The sequence below is a fragment of the Capricornis sumatraensis genome, chromosome 20, assembly GCF_032405125.1.
Source record: "Capricornis sumatraensis isolate serow.1 chromosome 20, serow.2, whole genome shotgun sequence".
Taxonomy (NCBI): domain Eukaryota; kingdom Metazoa; phylum Chordata; class Mammalia; order Artiodactyla; family Bovidae; genus Capricornis; species Capricornis sumatraensis.
Window position 1 is genome coordinate 62,665,522 of NC_091088.1, and position 27,292 is coordinate 62,692,813.

Here is a 27,292-nt window from a genome sequence, read left to right on the forward strand (position 1 = left end):
TCATACTTTATATTTGTAAGGTTTTTCTCCATTTAAAACATCTATTTCTGCTTTATTGACTATGCCAAAGCCTTTGACTATGTGGATCACAATAAATTGTGGAAAATTCTGAAAGTACCAGAGCACCTGAACTGCTCTTGAGAAATCTGTCTGCAGGCCAGGAAGCAACAGTTAGAACTGGACATGGAACAACAGACTGGTTCCAAATAGGAAAAGGAGTACGTCAGGGCTGTATATTGTCACCCTGCTTATTTAACTTATATACCGAGTACATCATGAGAAACACTGGACTGGAAGAAACACAAGCTGGAATCACGATTGCCAGGAGAAATATCAATAACCTCAGATATGCCGATGACACCACCCTTATGGCAGAAAGTGAAGAACTAAAAAGCCTCTTGATGAAAGCAAAAGAGGAGAGTGAAAAAGTTGGCTTAAAGCTCAACATTCAGTAAACAAAGATCATGGCATCTGGTCCCATCACTTCATGGGAAATAGATGGGGAAACAGTGGAAACAGTGTCAGACTTTATTTTGGGGGGCTCCAAAATCACTGCAGGTGGTGACTGCAGCCATGAAATTAAAAGACGCTTACTCCTTGGAAGAAAAGTTATGACCAACCTAGATAGCATATTCAAAAGCAGAGACATTGCTTTGCTGACTAAGGTCCGTCTAGTCAAGGCTATGGTTTTTCCTGTGGTCATGTATGGATGTGAGAGTTGGACTGTGAAGAAGGCTCAGCGTCAAAGAATTGATGCTTTTGAACTGTGGTGTTGGAGAAGACTCTTGAGAGTCCCTCGGACTGCAAGGAGATCCAACCAGTCCATTCTGAAGGAGATCAGCCCTGGGATTTCTTTGGAAGGAATGATGCTAAAGCTGAAATTCCAGTACTTTGGCCACATCATGCGAAGAGTTGACTCATTGGAAAAGACTCTGATGCTGGGAGGGATTGGGGGCAGGAGGACAAGGGGACGACAGAGGATGAGATGGCTGGATGGCATCACTGACTTGATGGATGTGAATCTGAGTGAACTCTGGGAGATGGTGATGGACAGGGAGGCCTGACGTGCTGCGATTATGGGGTCTCAAAGAGTCGGACACGACTGAGCAACAGAACTGAACTGAAGTGTAGCTTCCAGTTTTTTAGAAATTATGTCAGAAAAAAAAAAAAAACACCCCTTTGTCCCCAATATTCCTAGAACTTTGGCAGTATATCTACAATTCCACTCACACACAGCCATCTAGAGGTAGAAACTTTAATAGAAGCATCTTAGAGTTTTTCAGAAATGTGCAATTTTCCTAGCCCCCCTGAACCCCGCCCCCTGAAGAAATGGAATAGTAATTGATTCATGCAGGTTGTCACAGGCCAAGAGAAGGATTTCAGTTCTCACTGTGATTGAGAAAAGTAATCACTGGAGATGAATTCAGGAATGATTTAAAGAGACAGAATGGGGCAGATGATATCCGCCTCTGACAGCAACAGAAAGAAACCCAGACTTCTCTAAAATCATTTCCATTGAAGCAGATCTTCCCAAACCACATGACAAAGGATAAATTCCTCACTAATCCTGCCATTGACTCATCGGCTCCATCCATTCACACCTACCTGTGTATATGCCTGGCGTCTCCAGTCTCCTTACATCCCAGGGAGTCTTCATTTGCTCCAGAAACGAGACCAGGTCTGGCTTAGAGACCACAAGACCTGCTATCAGGAAAAGGGATATTTGTTTTGCTAGAGATTCATCAGTTTCCAATCTAATATATATTCAAGTGAGAAGAGAAGCCATATGTGCTAAGTCTCTCCAGTCATGTCTGATTCTTTGCCACCCTATGGACTGTAGCCCACCAGGCTCTTCTCTCCATTGGAGTGTCCAGGCAAAAATACTGAGTGGGTTGCCATGTCCTCCTCCAGGAGTTCTTCCCAACCCAGGGATCAAACCCATTTCTTTTACATCTCCTGCATTGGCAGGCAGGTTCTTTACCACTAGTGCCACCTGGGAAGCCCAGATAAGGCACGGTAGAATCTTAATACAGCCTAAAAATAAAGTATTTGGGGACATAATTTCCTAAGCTGTATTAACATTCCCTGGTAGCTCAGCTGGTAAAGAAGCCACCTGCCCTGTGGGAGACCTGTGTTTGATGCCTGGGTTCGGAAGATCCTCTGGAGAAGGGAACGGCTACCCACTCCAGTATTCTGCCGTGGAGAATTCCATGGACTATTCCATAGGCTCGCAAAGAGTCAGACATGACTGTAATCTTGCTCAATACATTATTACATTATTAACATTCTAGAGAAGGCAAGGTTTAATGTTAACATAGCCTAGAAAATTATATCCCCAAATACTTTATTGAAGTGCTTTTATAACTAACATACATAAAGAAAAGATCTTGAGATTCTAGTCAAGTGCTACTAAGGCCAAAGTAAGTAAGTAGGAGAAATCTGATTTATAAAGGAGAGTGGCACCCTTTTATACTGCAGAACCTTCAGAATTACCACTAACCTAGAAGAAGGAGGCAGATTCCATCAAGGAAAAGTTAGAATCATAATGAATCATCATGAAGTTTTCTTTCTCAACTCATAAATATCCATTTTCCCATAGAAAGCAGGGATCTGAACCTATTGTAAGGAGCAGAAGATTCTAGGAGTCATTCTAGAAATACAGGAACCAAAACCCAGTGGGTAGAGAAGGGATTCTGGAAGTTATCCTCACCCAAGGAGGCCAGGTTCCTGTAGTTCTCTAACATCACGTCCCTGTACAATTCTCGCTGCCCGAGGCCCAGGCATTCCCACTCCTCTTGAGTGAAGTCTATGGCCACATCCTGGAATGTCAGCCGTCCCTGAAATACAAAGTACAGGTTCCATGTGGCCATGGGAAGACTCCCTAATGTGACCCAAGAGGAAACTAGCAAGAGAAATGGTTTTGATTTCGGAGAATGTCTGGTGTTACACAAGAATATAATTTTTACACAGTAATGTCTTCTACCACATTTTTAACCCCAAGAAAAGAGGATGAGATACAATCCATCAACCACTACAGCAGTTACTCTGATTTGGAAGAGAAATTATAATCAGATCAACATTGGCATATTTATTTTTGAGTGTTGAACTCAGTTGACAGATGATAAACTGTCTATCAAAAGAAACAGGAAATATTTTTAAAAAGCACTTCCTGATCCAAATATTCTGGAGTGGGCTCAGTGTGCCTCATTTTTCACAAGCTTATTTGAACTAGTAATGTTGAAAATTCTGCTCCATGAGTGACAATGTGTGAACAGCAACAAAGTAGAATAGTAAGGAAAGAATTCACATTTAACTTTGAACTTTAAGTATGTTACAGATTTTACAGGTCAGATAAGATAGTAACCTCGGTGACAAAAATCATTTTAACGATCTGGTATATACTACTTTTTGACAGTTTTCAGAGTCTTGAATGTATAACAGAAATAATTTAAAATCAATATTGTTGCTGTAGCATCTTTTGGCAAATATTTTAACAAACTTTCTTTAAATGACAGCTTAAGGGACTGGGGAGCCTGGTGGGTTGCCGTCTATTGGGTCACACAGAGTCGGACACGACTGGAGCAACTTAGCAGCAGCAGCAACTTTTACTTCAGTTTGTGACTCTAGACTTTAATCAAACAGAGACAAATGCACAGAGCTAACTCTAATGAAAGTTTATAGAAATTTCTGTATTTGTAAATAATACTAAAAACGAGAAAAGTGTTAGTCACTCAGTCGAGTCCTACTCTTTGCAACCTCAGGTGCTGTAGCCTGCCAGGCTTCTCTGTGCGCGGGATTCTCAAGGCATGAATACTCGAGTGGGTAGCTATTCTCTGCTTCAGGGAATCTTCAAAAAAGAAAAACAAAAAATCAATCAAATGATGTTAACATGTTCATGCCTCAGACATACACTAAAATGGGACTGTGTACTTATTAAGAGAAAAACTGTCATGTCAATAAAATCAGGATAATTATTAACTGATTGAAAATGCACATAAATATTTGAAGATGATACTGTTAGGTATGTAGAATCGGGAAAAGGAGTCCAAAATGGCGGAGGCTAAAAGACAAGGAAGGTCAAGGAGGGTCCAAGGACCAGAGTGAAGACTTCAGGTAGAAGAAACAGCACTCCTGGCTAAACCTAATTTGCATAGGGCAGGCCCAGGTGGAAGAAAACATATAAAAGGAGGAGCCAAAGCACATTCTCTTTTTCTCCTCACCCTTCGAGGATGTATTCTCCTGCTATTTTCTAAATAAAATGGAGCTGTAACACTGATTTGCCTAAAAGCTATAACACGGTTTGTCCAAGACCCGAGAGCTGTGATGCGCTGAGGGCTTTAATGTCCGTCGCTCCAAATCTTTGTTGTGACGAGACAAAGAACCGAGGAACATACACTTGCATGACATCAATGGTGCCGTGACTCGGATGTAACCTGGCTGAAACAACCTCCACGCAGAAGAGGCCAGGCACAGCAGGAGCCCAACTCAGCGAAGCTCCCACCGTAGAGGCAGAAGGTGAAGAAAATCCAGTGCAGGGGAAGGCCCATCGTGCTGGAAACTGGAACAGAGAAAAACAAACTGGCAGAAAGCTCACGTGGCCCAGTCTCAGCCTAGAAGACCTCTGGGTAAGGTAAGAGGTCCTCGCTGGAGCGACATGCCTAACGAAATCTTAATTCCTTTACAATCTCTTGTTTCTTGTTCCCTCAAACCTCCCGAGAACAGGAGGGTGGCAGGGGGCACAATTGAGGAACTCTGCAGAGGCTACTCCTCAGCATGTCCCAAAGGTGCTATCTGCTGAGCCCCAGTAGCTGTTACACAAGCTGGTGGGGGTTCTTCTGTCCTTTCTCTTCTCTGTGCCAAGGATCAGACCAAAGAAACCGGGAGCACCGGTCACATATTTAACAAATTTTCCGGCGGGCTATGAAGGGGATTCCTTGGCACGTTTTTCCCACTGCTTTTTGCTCCTGTCCTTCAGCTCTCTCCCAGGACTCAAGCTCGGCCAAAACTAATGAAACTCAGGCCCTGATGTCTCATTGCAAAAAATTCATTGAGAGACAAAGCGGGGTGGATTTGTTAGGATCCAGAGAGAAGCCACTCTTCAGGGTGTGAACCATTGCCAAGGGCAAGGGCTGGGGCCAGGGAATTAGGCCTGGCTAGGTTTTGTGAAGGGATGGAATTCATATGCTAATGAGTGGGAGGATCATCTTAACCATTGGGGAACCACCCACTCCTCCCTCTTTTGACACTGCCTTGGAGCTGTCCTGCCACCTCTTGGTGTGTCTGTTGGTTTATAGATTGGAGATTAAGTACTTGAATTTTACTTTTCATCTTGGACCTAGTTGGTTCTAATTGGTTTACATTATCCCCTTGTGCTATGTCATTCTTTCAAAGGTTGTGCTCTGCCCTCTTCCCTCCTGTTTCATGCTCTTTTCCTGAGCCCCATCCAGACCCATAAGGTTGCCTCTATAATCTTCTGGAGAGACAACCAGAAAATAGCTGGCCTTGGAAGGGAAATACTCTATAATACCCAACCCTCTAATCGTACCTAGTACTGGTCACACTGAAGACCTTGGGGACGCCCACCTCCAGTCCGGGGATCCTAGGAGGTCATCACGCCTTGACCTGACTAGGGATCTGGTCCTCGAAAAGTTGTCACGCCTCAACCTGCTCGGGGATCCGCTAGTCTCAGGGGTCCCAGGAGGTCGTCAAGCCTCGACCTGCCCAGGGACCCAATTCTCAGGAAGCTATCATGCCTCGACTTGCCTGGGGATTCGATCTCTAGGAGGCTGTCACGCCTGAGCCTGCCTGGGGATCTGCACCCTGACCAGGGGACGCCTGGCTCTCAGGTTGCAACAGTTCTGGGTAGAATCTTCAGAAAGACTCATCCCTAAGGAAGTCCACCCATGGAAACAGAAGGAAGCCTATTACTTGTGGGACTGTGCCCAGTCTCAGCAATAACTCAGGAGCCCAATGAGAACCCCATTGCCTTTTTGGAAAGGCTGAAAGAGGCTCTCCAAAAGTTTACCAATCTGGACTTAGACTCTTATGAGGGGCAGGTGATTTTAAAGGACGAATTCCTGTCCCAATGTGCATCAGATATCAGAATTAAGTTACAACAGCTACAACAGCAGGACCCTGCTGCCTCTTTAGATGAGATGGTCCAGACAGCCACCAATACCTTTTATAACAGAGAACAGGAGAAGGAGGCCAAGGCCCAGGAGAAGGAGAGAAAGAAAGAGACAAGGCATGTCCAGATGCTGGCTGCCCTCCAGAGAAGCCCTATGGCAAACCCCGAGTCCTTGAAGGACAAGGAATGAAACAAATGCCTGATTTGTAGACAGGCGGGGCATTGGGCCAAAGAGTGTCCAAACCGGGACAAGTCTCCTAGAACGGCTTGCCACAAGTGGCTTCAACTGGGACACTGGGCGGCACTCTGCCCTCGAGACCCAAGAGCCTCAAGGTCAAGCACCAAGCCTACCCTCACGATGGTTCAAGAGGACTGAAGCGGCCCACTCCAGCCAGCCCGCCTGTCACAGATAACCGTCATGGGGCTGGAGCCAAGGGTGCAACTGGATGTGGTAGGTAGGCCAAAAATTTCTTGGTTGACACAGGGGCTACCTACTCTGTCTTGATCTCCTACTCTGGACCCTTCTCCCAAACCTGTACCATTTTGGGTGCTACAGGAAAACCAACTACTAAAAGATTCACCCGAGCACTTCTTTGTTGCTGGGATGGACAAATATTTTCCCACCAGTTTCTAGTGGTCCCTGAGTGTCCTACTCCCTTATTGGGAAGAGATATACTCACTAAACTGGGAACCACCCTTGTGATGGGAAGTTTTTCAGCCCCTAGAGCCCCGCAGCTCCTGGTTACTACTGAAGAACCCATTACACCTTCAATAGAGAGGGACCAAAAGCCATGGGAAGACAAAATTAACCCCCAGGTGTGGGACCAGGGGATTCCTGGACGAACCCACCAAGCTGAGCCAGTCATCATTGTCCTCTGAGATCCCACTCGCTTTCCTAACTGGAAACAATACCCTCTCAAAAGAGAGGCTCGGGAGGGACTACAGCCTTGAATAAATAAATTTTTTGCTTATGGGCTATTGGTCCCCACCAGTTCACCATGTAACACCCCAATCCTCTCAGTAAAGAAAAAAGACGGAACCTGGTGAATGGTTCAAGGTCTCCGGATCATAAATGAAGCTGTAGTCCCCCTCCATCCCACAGTACCCAATCCCTATGTAATCTTGGGAGAAATCCCACCCAGTGCCAAGTGGTTTACAGTCTTGGATCTCAAAGATGCATTTTTTTGCATACCACTGGCTAAAGAATCCCAATATCTTTTTGCCTTTGAGTGGGAGGCCCCAGGAGAAAAACACCAACAGATGACTTGGACAGTATTACCTCAGGGGTTCAGAGATAGGCCCCACCTATTTGGACAGGCCCTTAGCCTGGATCTCCTAGATCTGGACCTGGGACCTACTGGAAAAATATTACAATACGTAGATTACCTACTAATCTGCTCTCCAGATGAGAAAAGTGCCCAACAACATGCAATTCAGATTCTAAACTTCTTGGCAGAAAGGGGATATAGTCTCCCGTGCTAAGGACAGATGGTCGAGACAAAGGTCACTTACCTGGGAGTTCAGATTACACATGGGTCCAGGAGGCTGTCCTCTGATCGGGTGGAGGGAATCCTCCAGTTGCCCTCCCCCATGACTTGAAAACAATTGCGAGCTTTCCTGGGACTAACTGGATATTGTAGAATCTGGATACCCAACTATGGTCTAATTGTCAGCCCTTATATGAAAGGGATGAGATGATTCAATCCCACTGATGTGGGGAACTCCTCAAAAGAAGGCAGAGGCTACACTAAAACATGCCTTAACTCAGGCACCTGCCTTGAGGTTGCCAGACCCAGAAAAAGCATTCCAACTTTATGTCCATGAAAGAGGGAATAGCCTTGGGAGTGTTAACTCAAAGGTTGGGATCTGAACCCCAGCCTGTAGCTTACTTATCCAAAAAGCTCTATTCAACTACCCGAGGCTGGCCCCCCTGCCTTCAAAAGCTTGCAGCTATTGCAATCATGATAGAAGATGCTTTAAAACACTCCTTTAGGGGCAAACTAACTATTTTTACCAGCCACCAAGTAAAACAACTCCTAAATGGGAGAGGCGATTTATGGATGTCTGATCAAAGAATCCTCAGATATCAAGTAATGCTGATGGAAAATCCAGGCCTTACTATGTCCCCTTGTGAGGTTCTTAACCCAGTCACCCTCCTGCCTACCCCCGAGAGCTATCTCCCCTTTCACTCTTGTCTAGAAACCTTAGACCACTGGATAAAACCCTGAGAGGGATTGTCAGAAGATCCTCTGACCAATCCTGAGGAAATCTGGTACACTGATGGAAGCAGCTTTGTGGGACCTACCCAGGAAATGACTGGCAGATGGACTTCACCCAGATGCCAGTTTCTCAAGGGTATAAATACCCATTAGTCATGATAGATACATTCACAGGATGGATTGAAGGCTTTCCCACCCGGACTGAGAAGGCTGAGGAGGTGGTAAAAAAAAAACTGCTCCATGAAATCATTCCAAGATTTGGTCTGCCCAGGTCATTACAAAGTGACAATGGGACATCATTTACTTCCAAGGTCACCCAAGGGGTCTCGAAAGCATTGGGCATTACTGATTATCTCCATTGTGCCTGGAGGCCTCAATCTTCAGGAAAAGTAGAAAGAGCCAATCAATTCTTAAAATCAGCTATAAAATAGATAACCCAGGAGACCTCCCTGGGGTGGAAGGAGGCTTTACCAATAGCTCTCCTCCACACCCACACTGCCCCTAAGGAACAGCTTGGTCTTAGTCCTGATGAGATGCTATATGGGAGACCTTCTGTTTATGTCAATGACCTCTTCTTAGATCCAGAGGTTCTGACCCTCCAGTCTTATACCATGCCCACTGGGCAAGTCCAACAGGATATACACTTGTGGGGTATAAACCAGGGCCCAAAAGATTCTAAGGAGTCACCACTATATGCTCCAGGGACTCAAGTCCTAATTAAAGTCTGGAAAGATGGGTCCCCAAAAGCTCAACTCCAGCCCACATGGAAGGGCCCCTACCCTGTAATACTTTCTACCCCCACAGCAGTAAGGTATCAGGACATGACTCCTGGATTCACTACTCATGAGTCAAACCATGGAAAAAAAACAGAAGAGGACACTCAATACACCTGTGAGCCCCTGGGAGATCTCAGATACCTATTCAGGACTACCAATGAGTGCCATTCTAATGAACACCCCCAAAATCTAGTTTCTGGGGATAATAAGATTTCTCAAGATAGCTCTAAAGAGCCAACACAGCTTGACAGAGACTGTACTCCAAAACAGACAGGAGATAGATCTTCTGATCCCTGAACAAGGAGGGACTTGAGCCATCCTGGCGATGTGAATTTAAACTTGGCTAATGCCCCTACTAGTCCTTGTTATGCTATATTGATGATGCTTATGGTTATTCCATGTACTGTCAGTTGTTTAACCTCTTTTGTCTCTGCCCAGGTCAACCAGCTACAGCATGCAGTGCCAGTTCAACAAAGATGGGAAACTACAGCCGACCACAGAAAATACCACTCACCCTTAAATGGACATGGCTATAAGGACTCTGAGGCTTGAGACTAGCAAGAGGGGGAGGCACAATACCCCTCGCCACCCCAGTTCAGCAGGAAGTACCCAGAAAGACCTTGACGCCCCTTAGCCCAAAGAATTGGGCCTCCCATCTCTTGAGGGTGGAATGTTAGGTAGGTAGAACAGGGAAGAGGCGTCCAAAATGGCGGTGGCTACAGACAAGGAAAGGAAAAGCTCACGAAAATGAAACAAAAGACGGTCCAAGGACCGGAGTGAGGACCTCAGGTGAAACAAACAACACTCCTGGCTGGCCCAATTTACATAGGACAGGCCCAGGGAGAGATAAACATATAAATAAAAGAGCCAAAGCTAGCTGGCTCACTCTCTCTCCCATGTGCTGGGGAGCTCTCTCCTCGTGTCTTTAGATCGACATGCCCTCATGCCTCAAAGATGGATTTTCCTGCTCTCTTCTAAATAAAATAGAGCTGTAAAACTGAGCTGTAACACTGATTTGTCTAAGAGCTATAACATGGTCCATTGGAGACCTGAGAGCTACAACACGGTCTATCCAAGACCTGAGAGCTGTGACTCGCCAAGGCGTCTTTAAAGCCCGTCACTCCAAATCTTTGTTGTGATGAGACAAAGAATCGAGGAACATACACTCATGTGACAATTCCAAATAGGAAAAGAAGTATGTCAAGGCTGTATATTGTCACGCTGCTTATTTAACTTCTCTGCAGAGTACATCATGAGAAACGCTGGACTGGAAGAAACATGAGCTGGAATCAAGATTGCTGGGACAAATATCAATAACCTCAGATATGCAGATGACACCACCCTTATGGCAGAAAGTGAAGAGGAACTAAAAAGCCTCTTGATGAAAGTGACAGAGAAGAGTGAAAAAGTTGGCTGAAAGCTCATCATTCAGAAAACGAAGATCATGGCATCCGGTCCCATCACTTCATGGGAAATAGATGGGGAAACAGTGTCAGACTTTATTTTGGGGGGTTCCAAAATCACTGCAGATGGTGACTGCAGCCATGAAAATAAAAGACGCTTACGCCTTGGAAGAAAAGTTATGACCAACCTAGATAGCATATTCAAAAGCAGAGACATTACTTTGCCTACTAAAGTCCTTCTAGTCAAGGTTATGGTTTTTCCTGAGATCATGTATGGATGTGAGAGTTGGACTGTGAAGAAGGCTGATCACAGAAGAATTGATGCTTTTGAACTGTGGTGTTGGAGAAGACTCTTGAGAGTCCCTTGGACTGCAAGGAGATCCAACCAGTCCATTCTGAAGGAGATTAGCCCTGGGATTTCTTTGGAAGGAATGATGCTAAAGCTGAAGCTCCAGTACTTTGGCCACCTTAAGCGAAGAGCTGACTCATTGGAAAAGACTCTCATTCTGGGAGGGATTGGGGGCAGGAGGAGAAGGGGACGACCGAGGATGAGATGGCTGGATGGCATCACTGCCTCAATGGACATGAGTCTGAGTGAATTCCGGAAGATGGTGATGAACAGGGAGGCCTGCCCTGCTGCGATTCATAGGGTCTGAAGAGTTGGACACGAATGAGCGACTGAACTTAACTGAACTGAACTGATGTGTATTCGAACACATTAGCTTAGAGAATTTAGAAATGCTAGATCAAAACTGGTCATTTTAGAATTGCAGATGATTGACTAAAAACTGCAAAACTTGTCAATTTGTCAATTAATCTGTTTTGTCTATTTTTCATGGAATTCATTTCCTTAAATGTTAGGAGGTTACTTTTTTTTATGAATAATAATACTTTTATTTTCATTTTAAAACTGATATATGGAACCTTCATCAGAAGACTTAACTGCAGAGATAATATAACACCACCAAAATTACAAAAAAAAAAAAAAAATCACTGCACTGGTTTTCCAAATGTAGTAAAGATTTTATCAACTCAACAGCTTCACTTAAGTATTAAATGAACATAAAATATTTTACTGACAAGTTAGAATTCACTTGTGAAAGGGGAGATGACGTTCACGGAGGTCTACTCTTCTAGTCTAAGGAGTGAGAGATTTATTTCAAAGTTATACAAATAAGCAACAAAGAAATGAAATTTTTAGAAGCAGTAGTGGTATCAAATTAGCAAAAACAAAATGAATAGAATGTTAAAATTTTAGACAGGAAACCTACATATAAAAAAATTCTATTTCTAAAATTGGGAAATAAGGCTATAGGTCCTACATGACTACATAAAAAGTGACTAGACATGCAGATGTCCTAAAGAAGGACCCGCAGGAAGTGAATAGGAGACTATATTTCTTTTTGGTGAAGGTGAAAGTGAAGTCACTCAGTCGTGTCCGACTCTTTGCGACTCCATGGACTGTAGTCTATCAGGCTCCTCCATCCATGGGATTCTCCAGGCAGGAATACTCGAGTGGGTTGCCATTTCCTTCTCCAGGAGGTTACGTTTTTTAAGGAACTTCCACACTGTGCTCGCCCCATGGCTGCCCCAGTTTACATTCCCTCCAGCCGTGTAGGAGGTTCCCTGATCTCCAACCTCTTCAGCGTTTATGATATTATTATGGTCTCTTTGCTAATTGTTATTCTGACTGGCATGAGGTGATGCATCATTGTAGCTTTGTTTTGCATTTCTTATTGTTTAGCACTGGTGAGCATCTTTCATTTGCCTCTTGCCTGTCTAAAAGAGCAAGTTGCCCCACCCAGGCTCAGCAGTTGTGGCACACAGGCTTAGCTGCCCCAAAGCATGTGGAGTATTCCTGGACCAGGGATCAAGCCTGTGTCCCCTGCACTGTCAGATGGATTCTTCACCGCTGGGTGACCCGTCTGTTTAGCTTTTTTTCCTTTTGAGATGCATATATATTTTGTATTGCAATATAATTGCTTTACAATGTTATGTTAGTTTCTGCTGTACAACATCATCAATCAGCCATAAGTATACATGAATCTGCTCCCTCTTGAACCTCCCTCCCGTGATCTCCATTTCACCCCTCTGGTCAGCACAGAGCACCAAGCTGAGCTCCCCATGCTATCCATCAGCTTCCCACTAGCTATCTGTTTTAACCATCAGTTCAGTTCATTTCACTTGCTCAGTCATGTCCAAGTCTTTGCGACCCCATGGACTGCAGCACACCAGGCCTCCCTGTCCATCACCAACTCGCAGAGTTTACTCAAACTCATGTCCACTGAGTCGGTGATGCCATCCAACCATCTCATCCTCTCTCTCCCCTTCTCCTCCCAACTTCTATCATTCCCAGCATCAGGGGCTTTTCAAATGAGTCAGCTTTTCACATGAGGTGGCCAAAGTCCTGGAGTTTCAGCTTCAGCATCAGTCCTCCCAATAAACACCCAGGGCTGATCTCCCTTAGGATGGGCTGGCTGGATCTCCGAGCAGTCCAAGGGCCTCAAAAGTCTTCTCCAGCATTTCAGCCATGGTGGTGTATGTGTGTCAGTGGGGGTCTTCAGATTGCCCCCCCTCTTCTGCGGTGTCCACACATCTGTTCTCTATATTTGTGCAAATATTGTCTTAACAGATATATATGGAATCTAAAAAAATGGTGTTGATGAACTTATTTACTGAGCAGGAATATAGGCGCAGAGGTCGTTCTTAAGCTTTTGGATGTTAGGCTTTCAAGGCATAAAATACATGGACAATCATTCCATGCATTTTACGAAGTGAAAGAAGCCCATTCAAAAATGCTACAGAAAGGAATTTCACAATATGACACTTTGGTGTAGGTAAATGTTCATATGTGCTCAGTGGTGTCTGAGTCTTTGTGAGCCCAGGGGCTGTAGCCCGCCAGGCTCCTCTGTCCATAGATTTCCCAGGAAAGGATACTGGAGTGGGTTTCCATTTCTTCCTCCAGGGGATCTTCCTGATCCAAGGATGGAACCTGCATCACCTGGATGTCCTGCATCGGCAGGTAGAAAGTTCTTCCCACTCAGTCACCTGGGAATCTAGTAGGAAATATAGAAGAGATTAAAAAGGTCTGTGGTTGCCATGGGTTTCAAAGGAGGGACTCTGAATATCCTAAATCTAGAGAACTTTCAGGACCGTGAAATAATTTGTGTTAAACTGTTGTGATGGACACATATTATTATACATTTATCCAGAGGTATGGAGTGCACATCCCTAAAAGAGAAACATAAGAGGTTGTTTATTTACTGTCCTCGTAGCTTCATCAGTGGTAACAAATGCTCACTCTGGTGGGGAAAGGTAAGGAGGGAGATTGTCCACGTGCGGGAACAAGAGTTATATGGAAACGTCTGTACCTTATTCTCAACTCTGCTGTGAAACTAAATCTTCTACAAAGTTGGTACTGGTGCATGCACACTGAATGTTTTTTAGAATATATAATATTAGAAAGATGGACATACTTCTATCTTTAATTTTTCCTTAGTCATTGTACTTTAAAGATGTGAGAAAATAGCGCTCTCTAAATGGCGCAGACAACAAACTGTAGCAGTTGATTCATAAAACGTAGAAAAACACACACACAAGAAGTAGAACAACGCTCTCACGTGTTAATTCATGTGTAATGTAACTTACAACACCGATCATTATTTCCTTGGTTGGTCATCAGATAGCATTTAGGGCATCATTTCCAAAGGCATTTGTCTCTGCCCACACACACTTGTTAACCTAGCGTGTCCTGCTCAGTTCAGTTCAGTTCAGCTGCTCAATCCTGTCCTACTCTTTCCGACGCTATGGACTGCAGCTCGCCAGGCCTCCCGCTGCCTCCGGTTTATTGTCAAAAGAAAGCTGTGATGGAAATACCTCCAGGCTCCTGGTCTCTGAAGTTGGAGGTGCCGCATCTCCGGAGAGGTGGTCACAATGCAAATCATTTTGTGAAAACTTGTGTCCCCAGGCTGCAGAGGAGGGTGAAAAAAACTAAGGACATCTTTGGGAAGAATTCTGCAAGTAAAGCCTGGCAGGAACCCAAGTCCCCCAGGTGATTCCCACCAAACACTCACCGCTCCCCTCCCCTACCCCAGGGGGGCAGGCGCAGGCTGAGGACCACCACACCCTTCCTTGAAAGAGCCCCTCCCCAGGAAATCAGGTTGAGCTTTGCTTCTAGAAGTTCCCGCCCTAAATCCTCCCTTCCTGAGGTCTCAGATGTACCAAATGTGAGGTTTCCCTCAGGGTCCTGAATGCAGGTCTTCCTCTTGCATGTTTTCAAAACCCTCATAGCCAGGTAGCCCAGAAGTAGGGTCCATTGTCTTTGGTGAATTGTTCTGTGATCTGCTCTCTGTAATGCAAAAAAGGAAGGAGAGGAACTAGCCGGGAAGATCTGCAAATAGAGTGGAACACCAGCATGTGATTAGCAGTCAAGTTAGTCTTGGTTACCCACTACAGATCAGGAACACAGAAAGTCAGCAAAGAGCTCAGAAAAGGGTGAGAGAAACAAGAAAACTTCTTTTTCACTGCAGCAGTTGCAGGCTAAAGGGCTGTATGTGTTATGCCCAAGTCGCGAAATCTCCCAATGACCACCAGGGAGCCGATATCCGATGCAAAAGCAAGAGTTTTTATTACCAAGCTCCAGCTGGGGCTCCCACGGATACCTACACAGCGGCTATAGGGAGGAGCCCCAGGTTTTGGATTACATTGCTTATATAGGGAGTATACATGGAAAAAAAGGATTTCTAGGTAGGGGAACGTCTGATTGGTCACTTTCTTTCGAAGGGTTGCGTATTGGTTCTTGATTGGTCCCTATTGTCTAGGTAGACTACAAGTTCCTGAGCATTAAGTCAGGAGATTTTGGTCTGGGGTCCGATTGGCACGTGGGCGGTGGGGTGAGGTCAGGGGATTTCCAAAGGCTCTTTTCCTGGAACCTTACAAAATGGAGTTTTTCTGTTAACAAAATGGAGTAGCTTAGATTCTTCATATGGATGCCTTTGAAGATATTTTCTAAACATGCAGATGTGAGTTTGAGACGTCGTATCCCCACAGAAGACGCAGAGCAGGAGGAAGAAGAGGAGGAAATGGCAGCTTCTCAGGTAATTGTCCTGTCCCGGGTGTGGGGCTGTGTCTGCTTTTCCTCCTGACATGCCTGGACTGAGAATCTGCAAACCTTTAGTTCTCTGCTTCTAAGTTTTCTGCCTGGAGTGCTTGTTATCACCTTCTTATTTTTCCCTTTTTTTTTTTTTTAATAGTGAAAACCAGCTCTTCAGGTTTCGTCTCCCTCATATTCCAGAGCCTTTTCTCCATTGTCTGTATCCTGGCTTTCTATAGAGCATGATGAATTCTCAACATGAAATAGTGACTTTCAATGTTGAATACATTCCCTTTGTGAGAGATCAATACGGGGAGTCACTGGTATCTGAGAGTCCCATTGGGATGTGGTTCAGTGTTAGGATCTTAGGGAAGTCGGGGAAATGCCAAAATGAATTTACATGTGGATGCAATTCAGCTCTCTAGAACAGGAGTAAGAAAATGCCCTTGTTCAAAGAATGAACTCAGCATTCCAGAATTTTTCATAAGTAGCAGAGACAATCCTCTATACCGATAAGAAAAATATACTAATTAGATGGACTATTAAGCTACAGATCATGGGAGGTACATAGGAGGTGGTATTTGCAGAAAACTGACATTTTTCATGATAGATTGAGATCATGGTTTTCCTAATATTGCCAAGATGCCTGGCAGTGATATGCATTTTTCCATGTACTCTTACCCCATGACCTCTGATGTTCACTGCTTCTGTGAGATTTCCACGCTATGAAATTCTTTCTTTTTTTTTTCTTGAACAAGGGTCTTGGAAGGAAAAAGTGATGTATATGCCTGTCACAGTTAATGAGGAAATGCCGTATCTTCTTAGCTACTATTTGCTTTGAAAAATGAACACTGTCAGGTAAAACAGATGCACAGCTTGAGAGATGTGAATTAAGCTTTATTTTGGGCAAAATGAGGACAGCCGCCCAGGAGACAGCATCTCAGGGAACTCTGAGAAACTGCTCCAAAGAGCCAGTTGGGGAAGGTCAGTACGTGACTTTGGTGAAGGGGGAGTTCAGTGCAATGAAGCACTTGCTTTACAAAAGGTTTCCTGCCAGTCGTGAGAAATTGAAGCCATCATTTAGTGGATTAGTGTATTTCTAGATATGAAGAGATGCAAGGATTGGCATCATGAAAGCAGTTCCTGAAAATATCTTACTCTAAAATTGATGCTTTTGAACTGTGGTGTTGGAGAAGACTCTTGAGAGTCCCTTGGAATGCAAGGAGATCCAACCAGTCCATTCTGAAGAGATCAGCCCTGGAATTTCTTTGGAAGGAATGATGCTAAAGTGAAACTCCAGTACTTTGGCCACCTCATGAGAAGAGTTGACTCATTGGAAAAGACTCTCATGCTGGGAGGGATTGGGGGCAGGAGGAGAAGGGGAGGACCCAGGATGAGATGGCTGGATGGCATCACTGACTCGATGGACGTGAGTCTGAGTGAACTCCGGAAGTTGGTGATGGACAGGGAGGCCTGGCGTGCTGCGATTCATGGGGTTGCAAAGAGTCGGACACGACTGAGCGACTGAACTGAACTGAAAGACTTGTTCCAGCAGATTCCCTGGAGCAGAGTGCCTCAATCCACCCTGAATTCCCTTAAGGGGACTGAAGTCAGTTGCAGCACCATAGGGTTCATTCTCCACAGAGGCAGATGGCAAACGCCCTTGTTGTTCAGTTCAGTCATGATGTACTCTGCATAGAAATTAAATAAGCAGGGTGACAACATACAGCCTTGACTACTCCTTTTCCTATTTGGAACCAGTCTGTTGGTCCATGTCCAGTTCTAACTGTTGCTTTCTGACCTGCACATGGATTTCTCAAGAGGCAGGTCAGGTGGTCTGGTATTCCCGTTTGTCTCAGAATTTTCCACAGTTTATTGTGACCCACACTGAAAGGCTTTGGCATATTCAATAAAGCAGGAATAGATGTTTTTCTGGAACTGTCTTGCTTTTTCCATGATCCAGCAGATGTTGGCAATTTGATCTCTTGTTCCTCTGCCTTTTCTAAAACCAGCTTGAACATCAGGGAGTTCACGGTTCATGTATTGCTGAAACCTGGTTTGGAGAATTTTGAGCATTACTTTACTAGCATGTGAGATGAGTGCAATGGTGCAGTAGTGTGAGCATTCTTTTGCATTGCCTTTCTTTGAGATTGGAATGAAAACTGACCTTTTCCAGTCCTGTGGCCACTGCTGAGTGTTCCAAATTTGCTGGCATATTGAGTGCAGCACTTTCACAGCATCATCTTTCAGGATTTGAAACAGCTCAACTGGAATTCCATCATCTTCACTAGCTTTGTTCCTAGTGATGCTTTCTAAGGCCCACTTGACTTCCCATTCCAAGACGTCTGGCTCTAGATGAGTGATCACACCACCGTGATTATCCGGGTCATTAAGATCTTTTTTGTTCAGTTCTTCTGTGTTTTCTTGCCACCTCTTCTTAACATCTTCTGCTTCTTTTAGGTCCAGACCATTTCTGTCCTTTATCAAGCCCATCTTTGCATGAAATGTTCCCTTGGTATCTCTAATTTTCTTGAAGAGATCTCTAGTCTTTCCCATTCTGCTGTTTTCCTCTATTTCTTTGCATTGATCTCTGAAGGCTTTCTTATCTCTTCTTGCTATTCTTTGGAACTCTGCATTCAGATGCTTATATCTTTCCTTTTCTCCTTTGCTTTTCCCCTACTTCTTTTCACAGCTATTTGTAAGGCCTCCCAGACAGCCATTTTGCTTTTTTGCATTTCTTTTGCATGGGGATGGTCTTGATCTCTGTCTCCTATACAATGTCATGAACCTCATTCCATAGTTCATCAGGCACTCTATCTATCAGATCTAGGCCCTTAAATCTATTTCTCACTTCCACCGGAAAGTCATAAGGGATTTGATTTAGGTCATACGTGAATGGTCTAGCGGTTTTCCCTACTTTCTTCAATTTCAGTCTGAATTTGTTAATGAGGAGTTCATGATCTGAGCCACAGTCAGCTCCTGGTCTCCTTTTTGTTGACTGTATAGAGCTTCTCCATCTTTGGCTGCAAAGAATATAATCAATCTGATTTTGGTGTTGACCATCTGATGATGTTCTTGTCTAGAGTCTTCTGTTGTGTTGCTGGAAGAGGGTGTTTGCTATGACCAGTGCATTTTCTTGCCAAAACTATTAGTATTTGCCCTGCTTCATTCCGCATTTAAGGCCAAATTTGCCTGTTACTCTAGGTGTTTCTTGACTTCCTACTTTTGCATTCCAGTCCCCTATAATGAAGAGGACATCTTTTTTGGGTGTTAATTCTAAAAGGTCTTGTTTAGTGGCTGGCAATGCTTTCTGAAAGTGCCTATTTATAGTTGACAACACTCCTGTGTGTTTGGTAGAGATGCTGGGATTTGGGAGTGGGCATTTTCATCACTCAAGCCCAGGTCTGATCATTTCCAGTACACTCCATGCTCACATTACAGATAGAGTCTCATCACATTTCTGTATTTTCCAAAATGTTTACAAGAATCATATTACTGCTAATCTATGTTCAGCTGTGCTAAATTTTAACATATAGTTCCATGCAAATGGTAGATTTTTCAAGTAATTAAAAAATTCAGAACCAGAGCTGTCTATTTTTTTAGTCACTGTGCATGTCTGCAGCCTAGTCTATTTTAAAAAATTAAAATAATATTGTCACACGAGTGTATGTTTCTTGGTTCTTTGTCTCATCACAACAAAGATTTATTCATTAAAGCCCTTGGCGTGTCACAGCTCTTGGGTCTTGGACAAACCGTGTTTTAGCTCTTAGGCAAATCAGTGTTACAGCCCTATTTTATTTAGAAGAGAGCAGGAGGATCCATCCTCGAAGCGTGAGGGCATGCCAACCCAAGGACTTGATGAGAAGAGATTGGAGGAGTGTGGGAGGGAGGGAGAAAGAGAGAGAGAAAGCACTTTGGCTCCTCCTTTTATATGTTTTTTCCTCGACCTGGGCCTGCCCTATGCAAATTGGGTTTAGCCAGGAGTGCTGTCTGTTCAGGAGAAGGCAGTGGCATCCCACTCCTGGTCCTTGGACCCTCCTTGACCTTCCTTGTCTTTTAGCCTCCGCCATTTTGGACTCATTTTCCCTATTCTACCTACCTAACAATATCATCCTCAAATATTTATGTACATTTTCAGTCAGTTAAAAATTATCCTGATTTTATTGACATGATAATTTGTCTCTTAATAAGTACACAGTCCCATTTTAGTGTATGTCTGCAGGCATGAACATGTTAACATCATGGATTGATTTTTTCTTTTTCTTTTCTGAAGATTCCCTGAAGCAGGGAATAGCTAGCCACTCCAGTATTCGTGCCTTGAGAATCCCATGGACAGAGACGCCTGGCAAGCTACAGTCCCTGGGGTTGGAAAGAGTAGGACACGACTGAGTGACTAACACTTTTCTTGTTTTTAGCATTATTTACAAATACAGAAATTTCTATAAACTTTCATGAGAGTTAGCTCTGTGCATTTGTCTGTGTTTGATTAAAGTCTAGAGTCACAAACTGAAGTAAAAGTTGCTGCTGCTGCTAAGTCGCTCCAGTCGTGTCCGACTCTATGCGACCCCATAGATGGGAACCCACCAGGCTCCCCCGTCCCTTAAGCTGTCATTTAAAGAATGTTTGTTAAAATATTTGCCAAAAGATGCTACAGCAACATTATTGATTTTAAATTATTCCTGTTATACATTCAAGTCTCTGAAAACTGTCAGAAAGTAGTATATACCAGATCGTTAAAATGATTCTTGTTGCCGCTGACTGAGGATCCTATCAGACATGTAAAATCTGTAAAGCATTTAAAGTTCAAAGTTAAATGTGAATTCTTTCCTTGCTATTCTACTTCGTTGCTGTTCACACATTGTCACTCATGGAGCAGAATTTTTAACATTACTAGTTCAAATAAGCTTGTGAAAAATGTGGCACACTGAGCCCACTCCAGAACAAAGTGCTTTTTAAAAATATTTCCTGTTTCTTTTGATAGTTTATTCTCTGTCAACTGAGTACAACACTCAAAAATAAATATGCCAATGTTGATCTGATTATAATTTCTCTTCCAAATCAGAATAATTTCTGTAGTGGTTGATGGATCGTATCTCTTCCTCTTTTCTTGGGGTTAAAAATGTGGTAGAAGATATTACTGTGTAAAAATTATATTCTTGTGTAACATCAGACATTCTCCTAAGTGAAAAGCATTTCTCTTGCTGGTTTCCTCTTGGGTCACATTAGGAAGTCTTCCCATGGCCACATGGAACCTGTACTTTGTATTTCAGGGACGGCTGACATTCCAGGATGTGGCCATAGACTTCACTCAAGAGGAGTGGGAACTCCTGGACCTCAGTCAGCGAGAATTGTACAGGGACGTGATGTTAGAGAACTACAGGAATCTGGCCTCCTTGGGTGAGGATAACTTCCAGAATCCCTTCTCTACCCACTGGGTTATTTCTAGAATGTCTCCTAGAATCTTCTGCTCCTTATAATAGTTTCAGATCCCTGCTTTCTATGGGAAAATGGATATTTATGAGTTGAGAAAGAAGGCTTCATGATGATTCATTATGATTCTAACTTTTCCTTGATGGAATCTGCCTCCTTCTTCTAGGTTAGTGGTAATTCTGTAGGTTCTGTGGTATAAAAGGGTGCCACTCTCCTTTATAAATCAGATTTCTCCTACTTACTTACTTTGGCCTTAGTAGCACTTGACTAGAATCTCAAGATCTTTTCTTTATGCATTTGTTAGTTATAAAAGTGCTTTGATAAAGTATTTGAGGATATAATTTTCTAGGCTATATTCACATTCAACCATGCCTTCTCTAGAATGTTAATAATGTAATAATGTAATGAGCAAGGTTACAGTCATGTCTGACTCTTTGCGAGCCTATGGAATAGTCCATGGAATTCTCCAGGGCAGAATACTGGAGTGGGTAGCCGTTCCCTTCTCCAGAGGATCTTCCCAACCCAGACATGAAACACAGGTCTCCCACAGTGCAGGTGGCTTCTTTACCAGCTGAGCCACCAGGGAATGTTAATACAGCTTAGGAAATTATGTCCCCACATACTGTAGTTCTAGGCTGTATTAACATTCTACCATGCCTTCTCTGGGCTTCCCAGGTGGCCCTAGTGTTAAAGAACCTGCCTGCCAATGCAGGAGACATAAAAGAAGTGGGTTCGATCCCTGGGTTGGGAAGAACTCCTGGAGGAGGACATGGCAACCCACTCAGTATTTTTGCCTGGACAGTCCCATGGACAGAGGAGCCTGGCGGGCTACAGTCTATAGGGTGGCAAAGAGTCAGACATGACTGGAGCGACTTAGCACATGTGCCTTCTCTTCTCACTTGAATACATATTAGATTGGAATCTGATGAATCTCTAGCAAAGCAAATATTCCTTTTCCTGATAGCAGGTCTTGTGGTCTCTAAGCCAGACCTGGTCACCTTTCTGGAGCAGATGAAGACTCCCTGGGATATAAGGAGACTGGAGACGCCAGGCATATACACAGGTAGGGGTCAATGGATGGAGCCGATGAGTCAATGGCAGGTCCAAAGATTAGTGAGGAGTTCATCCTTTGTCATGTGGTTTGGGAAGATCTGCTTCAATGGAAATGATTTTGGAGAAGTCTGGGTTTCTTTCTGTTGCTGTCACAGGCGGATATCACCTGCCCCATTCTGTCTCTTTAAATCATTCCTGAATTCACCTCCAGTGATTACCTTTCTCAATCACAGTGAGAACTGAAATCCTTCTCTTGGCCTGTGACAACCTGCATGAATCGATTACTATTCCATTTCTTGGGGGCGGGGGGGGGGGGCGGCCCTAGGAAAACTGCACATTTCTGAAAAACTCTAAGACGCTCCTATTAAAATTTCTACCTCTAGATGGCAGTGTGTGAGCAGAATTGTAGACATACTGCCAAAGTTCTAGGAATATTGGGGACAGAGGTTTTTTTTTTGTTTTGTTTTTTTTTTTCTGACATAATTTCTAAAAGACTGGAAGCTTCAAATATGATCTTATAAATTTTAAATTCAGGTAATTTCTTCACTGCATAAACCAAAATCTCCCTAAAGAGAAAAAATGCCAGTCTAAGGGTTACTTCAAAATTTCTGTTTTCTTCATATGAATTCATATGAAATGTTAAGTGTATCTGCCCCAATTCCTCAATGCTAAAAGACTTAACTGAACTGAACTGATCTGAAAAGACTTAAATATATTCAATTAACTCAAAGAATTTTCAAATAAATTGGCATAAGAGCTTAAAACATTTTCCTCCATATTTTTAATGGTTTGAAAGTATTACAATGTTTAGATAATATAATCTTTTTAAAACATTCTTATTGGAGTATAACTGGTTTACAATGTTGTACAGCAAAGAGAACCCGTTTTACATATAGATATCTACTCTTCTCTTAAGATATCCTTTGCAATTAGATCTCCACAGAGCATTGAGAGTGTTCACTCCATATTTTGAAAGTCTTATTTCTTAATTTCTCAAGAACTGCTTCTTTATTTAATGAATCTTGTTATCAGCTTCCCCAGACTTTGTCCTACATGTCCTCGCTTTCTGATTAGACCTATGTCAGTATCATTTATGATTTTTATATTGAAACATCATATAGAACATGCTAAAATAAAAAGTGGGTTAAAGAATTAGAGGGCACCTAGTGGCATCAGCATTTAAGATGACTTAAGAGGAAGAGTCATCATTAGACTGCCTGTCTCTTCTTCATTTAGTGGTTCTTGTAGCTTTTTGTCTTGCTCCTTCCTCTACACCATACTTCTTTGTCGTCCCATCTTGTCACATTTTCTGGGTTTGTGGTCTGTTCTGCAGGCTGCAGGATCCTAGCTCCTCTTGCTCTGTTGTCTTCCCCCTAGGGGGTGAGGTTGGTCCACAGGCTTGTACCCTTATCCCCTTGATCTGGGCTTTGATTGTTGTTATTGTGACCCATGCCTCCCCAAAATATTGAGGGGAATTTCTCCTTGGCTCTATGGTTGTCACTGCCCTGTCAGGGGTGGGGTCTGCTCCCTGGTTGGTGGAGAAGAGCCCCCAGATGTGTTTCTTCACTGTGATTCTGATCTGTGGTCAAGGCAGGTAGGATTGGAGGACACCCACTGGGAGAGAAGCCACTAAGGATTGCTCCTCTGGGATTGTTCACCTTGGGGTGTGCTCATGCACTGTGTGAGCCTCATGTGACACCATGTTGGCACTGCATTGGCCCCCCTTCAACCATGGGCATGCTGGCACATTGCTCTGGTGCCAGAAGCTTTCACTTTTAGGGATTTACATCCACTGTTTATGAAAGCAGAGAGATTTGCCTCCTCAGATGTTCTTTTCACTGGAACACCAGGATAGGTCCAGTGAACTCAGGTCCCAGAATTGCATTCATGGAGCTGGACCTGCTGTGGTGATATGGGGGCAGCTCAGACTCTGGCCTAGCCCCAAACCCTAGTATACATCCCCACAAAGTCTACAGCTGCTAAAGCTACACCTCCCACGAATGGGAGAGCCCTGGTTGTCCATTCAGATGTTCTGTAGGGGTTGAATTGACAAAGACAGTTGCAGGTATAAAAGCATGGTTTGTGTGACTGTGAGGAGAGACTTCAGTTTTCCTTCCTTAACCCTGGGGCTCAGCTGAGCTTTCAGCTCCTTCTCTGTGTGGGCCACCCACAGGTGTCTGCTCCAGAAGCTGCCCCAGAGCACAGCAGTCTGCTGATTGTGGAGGAGGTGCATGGGGGGAGGCTGTGGCTGGAGCTCAATAGAGCCCACCCGGGTGGTGGCCCTTCCTAGTGCTGGGGGAGGAGGGGCCAGCACAGGGGGAGAGGGGCTGCAATGGCGGATCTTCCCTTTGGGCATCACTCAACAATGGCGCTCTGCTCTCTGGTGGTTTGCATTCTAGCTTATATAGCTCCTCCCTCAACCCATTCCCTCAGGATGTCTCCTCACAGCCCACAGCAGTCCTCTGCCTGCCAATTCTCTCCAGACCCCATATTTCAGCACCCAGCCTTTGTCTGCAGCAGCAGACACCCTCTCAGGCTGGGTGAGCAGGACAGGGGTCAGTACCTTGTGTACAGGTCTCACTCTGTCCTGCTGCCACAGACTGTTGCCATGTTGTCTCCCCACAGAGAATGAGGCTCCCCTTCTGTCCCAGCTGAGCTCACACCAGCCCCAGTAGATAAGAATAGTAGATAAGAAAACTTTCATTTGATATCTTTCAGCTGTGTCTTCGCACAACACCTGTGGTTTGATGTCAAAGAATCCAAGATTAGAAAATTTAATCCGAAAAGGAAACCTAGGAATATATGAAAGAGCTCACCTTGGAAACGAACATTTAATGAAAGACCAGGAATATATGGGGGTATGTGAAAGACCTAGAAGATGTTTATATGGACAGAAAGAAACCAAGACAGTTTCACACAATGCGGACATTACTGCCCAAAGAAATGGGCAATATGAGTCAAACTGTGGAAAACACCCATTTCAGTTATCAACATCTGCAGAGAAGTGTATCTCTTCAAGCAAAGGCTTAAATCAGTTTTTGAAACATACATGTTCTCTGAAGGGAAATGTGGAAAATCTGGAAAGTCATCCAGTCTCTACCACAAATACTCATGCAAACCACTCTGAACACAGGCTTCAATTACACATACATTCAAGCATGGCTGAAAATGAGAAATTTAAAAATGATGGGGAAAGCTCACAATATAATCAGTTTGAGGGATCTGTGAGCAAGGGGTCATTATTCTTCCACCAACAGACAGTGTCTCTCTGTCCCAAAATGTGTAATGTTGATAATAATGGAATAGAGTTAATCCCACCATCATTGTTCAATACACATCATGATACGGTTAATATGGAACAACTTCTCACGTGTAATAACACGAGTCAGGCCTTAAGTAAGAGCTCTACCCCCAATAATTACAAGAATATTTATGATGGAGTGAGAAGCCATTCATGCAATGAAACTGGGTGGAAAACTACACAAGACTCTAACACTATGAAACATCAGGTACCTCAATCTTCAGACAGAGATTCTGACAATAGTACATGTAGGAATATCTTTTATCAAACATCAGGTCTTCCACTAAATGAGAGTACACATACTGGAGAGAAGACTTACAATTGTGAATATGGTCATGTCTCTAATCAGTCCTCAAATCTCACTCAACAGCAGAGTATTCAGAATCCGCACAAAAGTTACAAGTGTAAGCAATGTGAGAAAGCCTTTACTAACTCATCCAGTCTAAGTAGACACAGGAAAATTCATTCAGGATGGAAACCTTTGAAATATACAGAGTGTGGCAACACCTATAATCAGAATTCAGAGCTTAGTCAAGATCAACAAATCCACACTGACAAGAAACCTTATGAATGTAAAGAATGTGAAAAAGCATTTAGGTCTTACTCAAACATTAGTCGATATCAGCGAATTCACACTGGGGAGAAGCATTATAAATGTACAGAGTGTGGCAAAGCCTTTGATCAGAAGTCACATCTTACTGAACACCAGAGAATTCATACTGGAGAGAAGCCTTATAAATGTAAAGAATGCGGAAAAGCCTTCAGTCACAACTCATTTCTTACTCAACACCAGCGAATTCATACTGGAGAGAAGCCTTATAAATGTACAGAATGTGGGAAATCCTTTAGTCAGAACTCATCTCTTACTCAACACCAGCGAATTCATACTGGGGAGAGGCCTTATAAATGTAAGGATTGTGGCAAAGACTTTAGCAAGCACTCAGGTCTTACTCGCCATCAGAGAATTCATACTGGAGAGAGGCCTTATAAATGTAAGGATTGTGGCAAAGCGTTTAGACAGCACTCATGTCTTACTAAACATCAAGTAATCCATTCGGGAGAGAAATTTTATAAATGTAAAGAATGCGGAAAAGCCTTCAGTTACCACTCATCTCTTACTCAACACCAGAGAATTCATACTGGAGAGAAGCTTTATAAATGTAAAGAATGTGGAAAAGCCTTCAGTTACTACTCATCTCTTTCTCAACACCAGCGAATTCATACTGGAGAGAAGCCTTATAAATGTAAAGAATGTGGAAAAGCCTTCAGTTACTACTCATCTCTTTGTCAACACCAGCGAATTCATACTGGAGAGAAGCCTTATAAATGTAAAGAATGCGGAAAAGCCTTCAGGCACTACTCAACTGTTACTCAACACCAGAGAATTCATACTGGGGAGAGGCCTTATAAATGTAAGGATTGTGGCAAAGACTTTAGCAGGCACTCAGGTCTTACTTACCATCAGAGAATTCATACTGGAGAATAACCTTATAAATGTAAAGAATGGGGAAAAGCCTTCAGTCACCACTCAAGTCTTATTGGACACCAGCGAATTCATACTGGCGAGAAACCTTACAAATGTAAAGAATGTGGAAAAGCCTTCATCAAGCACTCACGTCTTACTCAGCATCAGAGAATTCATGCTGGAGAAGTGGCAAAGGCTTTAATCAGAGCTCTCACCTTGTTAGACATCAGAGAGCACGTCCTGGAGAGAAACCCTAGTAATAAGTGATGGAAGAGGTTTGTCCTAAACATACACTTCAGAAAATACAAGACCATTATTTAAGAAAGATAAGGAATGACATAAAGAAAATGTAGAAAAGTATTTAATAAAATTAAATCTAAATAAATAGAAATTGCACACTAGAAAAAGTGAAAGTCACTCAGTTGT

General features: G+C 43.5%; 2 protein-coding genes across 2 annotated transcripts in view; one reads left to right on the plus strand and one right to left on the minus strand.

Moving 5' to 3' along the window:
- Positions 1–7,660, minus strand: part of LOC138096872 (zinc finger protein 383-like) — a 56,821-nt gene extending 49,161 nt beyond the window's left edge. Inside the window, exons 1-2 of the mRNA XM_068993125.1 lie at positions 7,640–7,660; positions 2,711–2,837 (exon numbers count right to left, since the gene is read on the minus strand). Coding sequence (XP_068849226.1) covers positions 2,711–2,837; positions 7,640–7,660 — 148 coding nt within the window. The remainder of the gene's footprint in view (positions 1–2,710; positions 2,838–7,639) is intronic.
- Positions 7,661–14,331: 6,671 nt separating this feature from the next.
- Positions 14,332–27,133, plus strand: LOC138096873 (zinc finger protein 420-like). The gene is given in 6 exon segments (XM_068993126.1): positions 14,332–14,430; positions 15,346–15,417; positions 15,526–15,621; positions 20,888–21,014; positions 25,896–26,446; positions 26,615–27,133. Coding segments are annotated over 6 exon segments (1,464 nt in total).
- Positions 27,134–27,292: the final 159 nt, after the last annotated feature.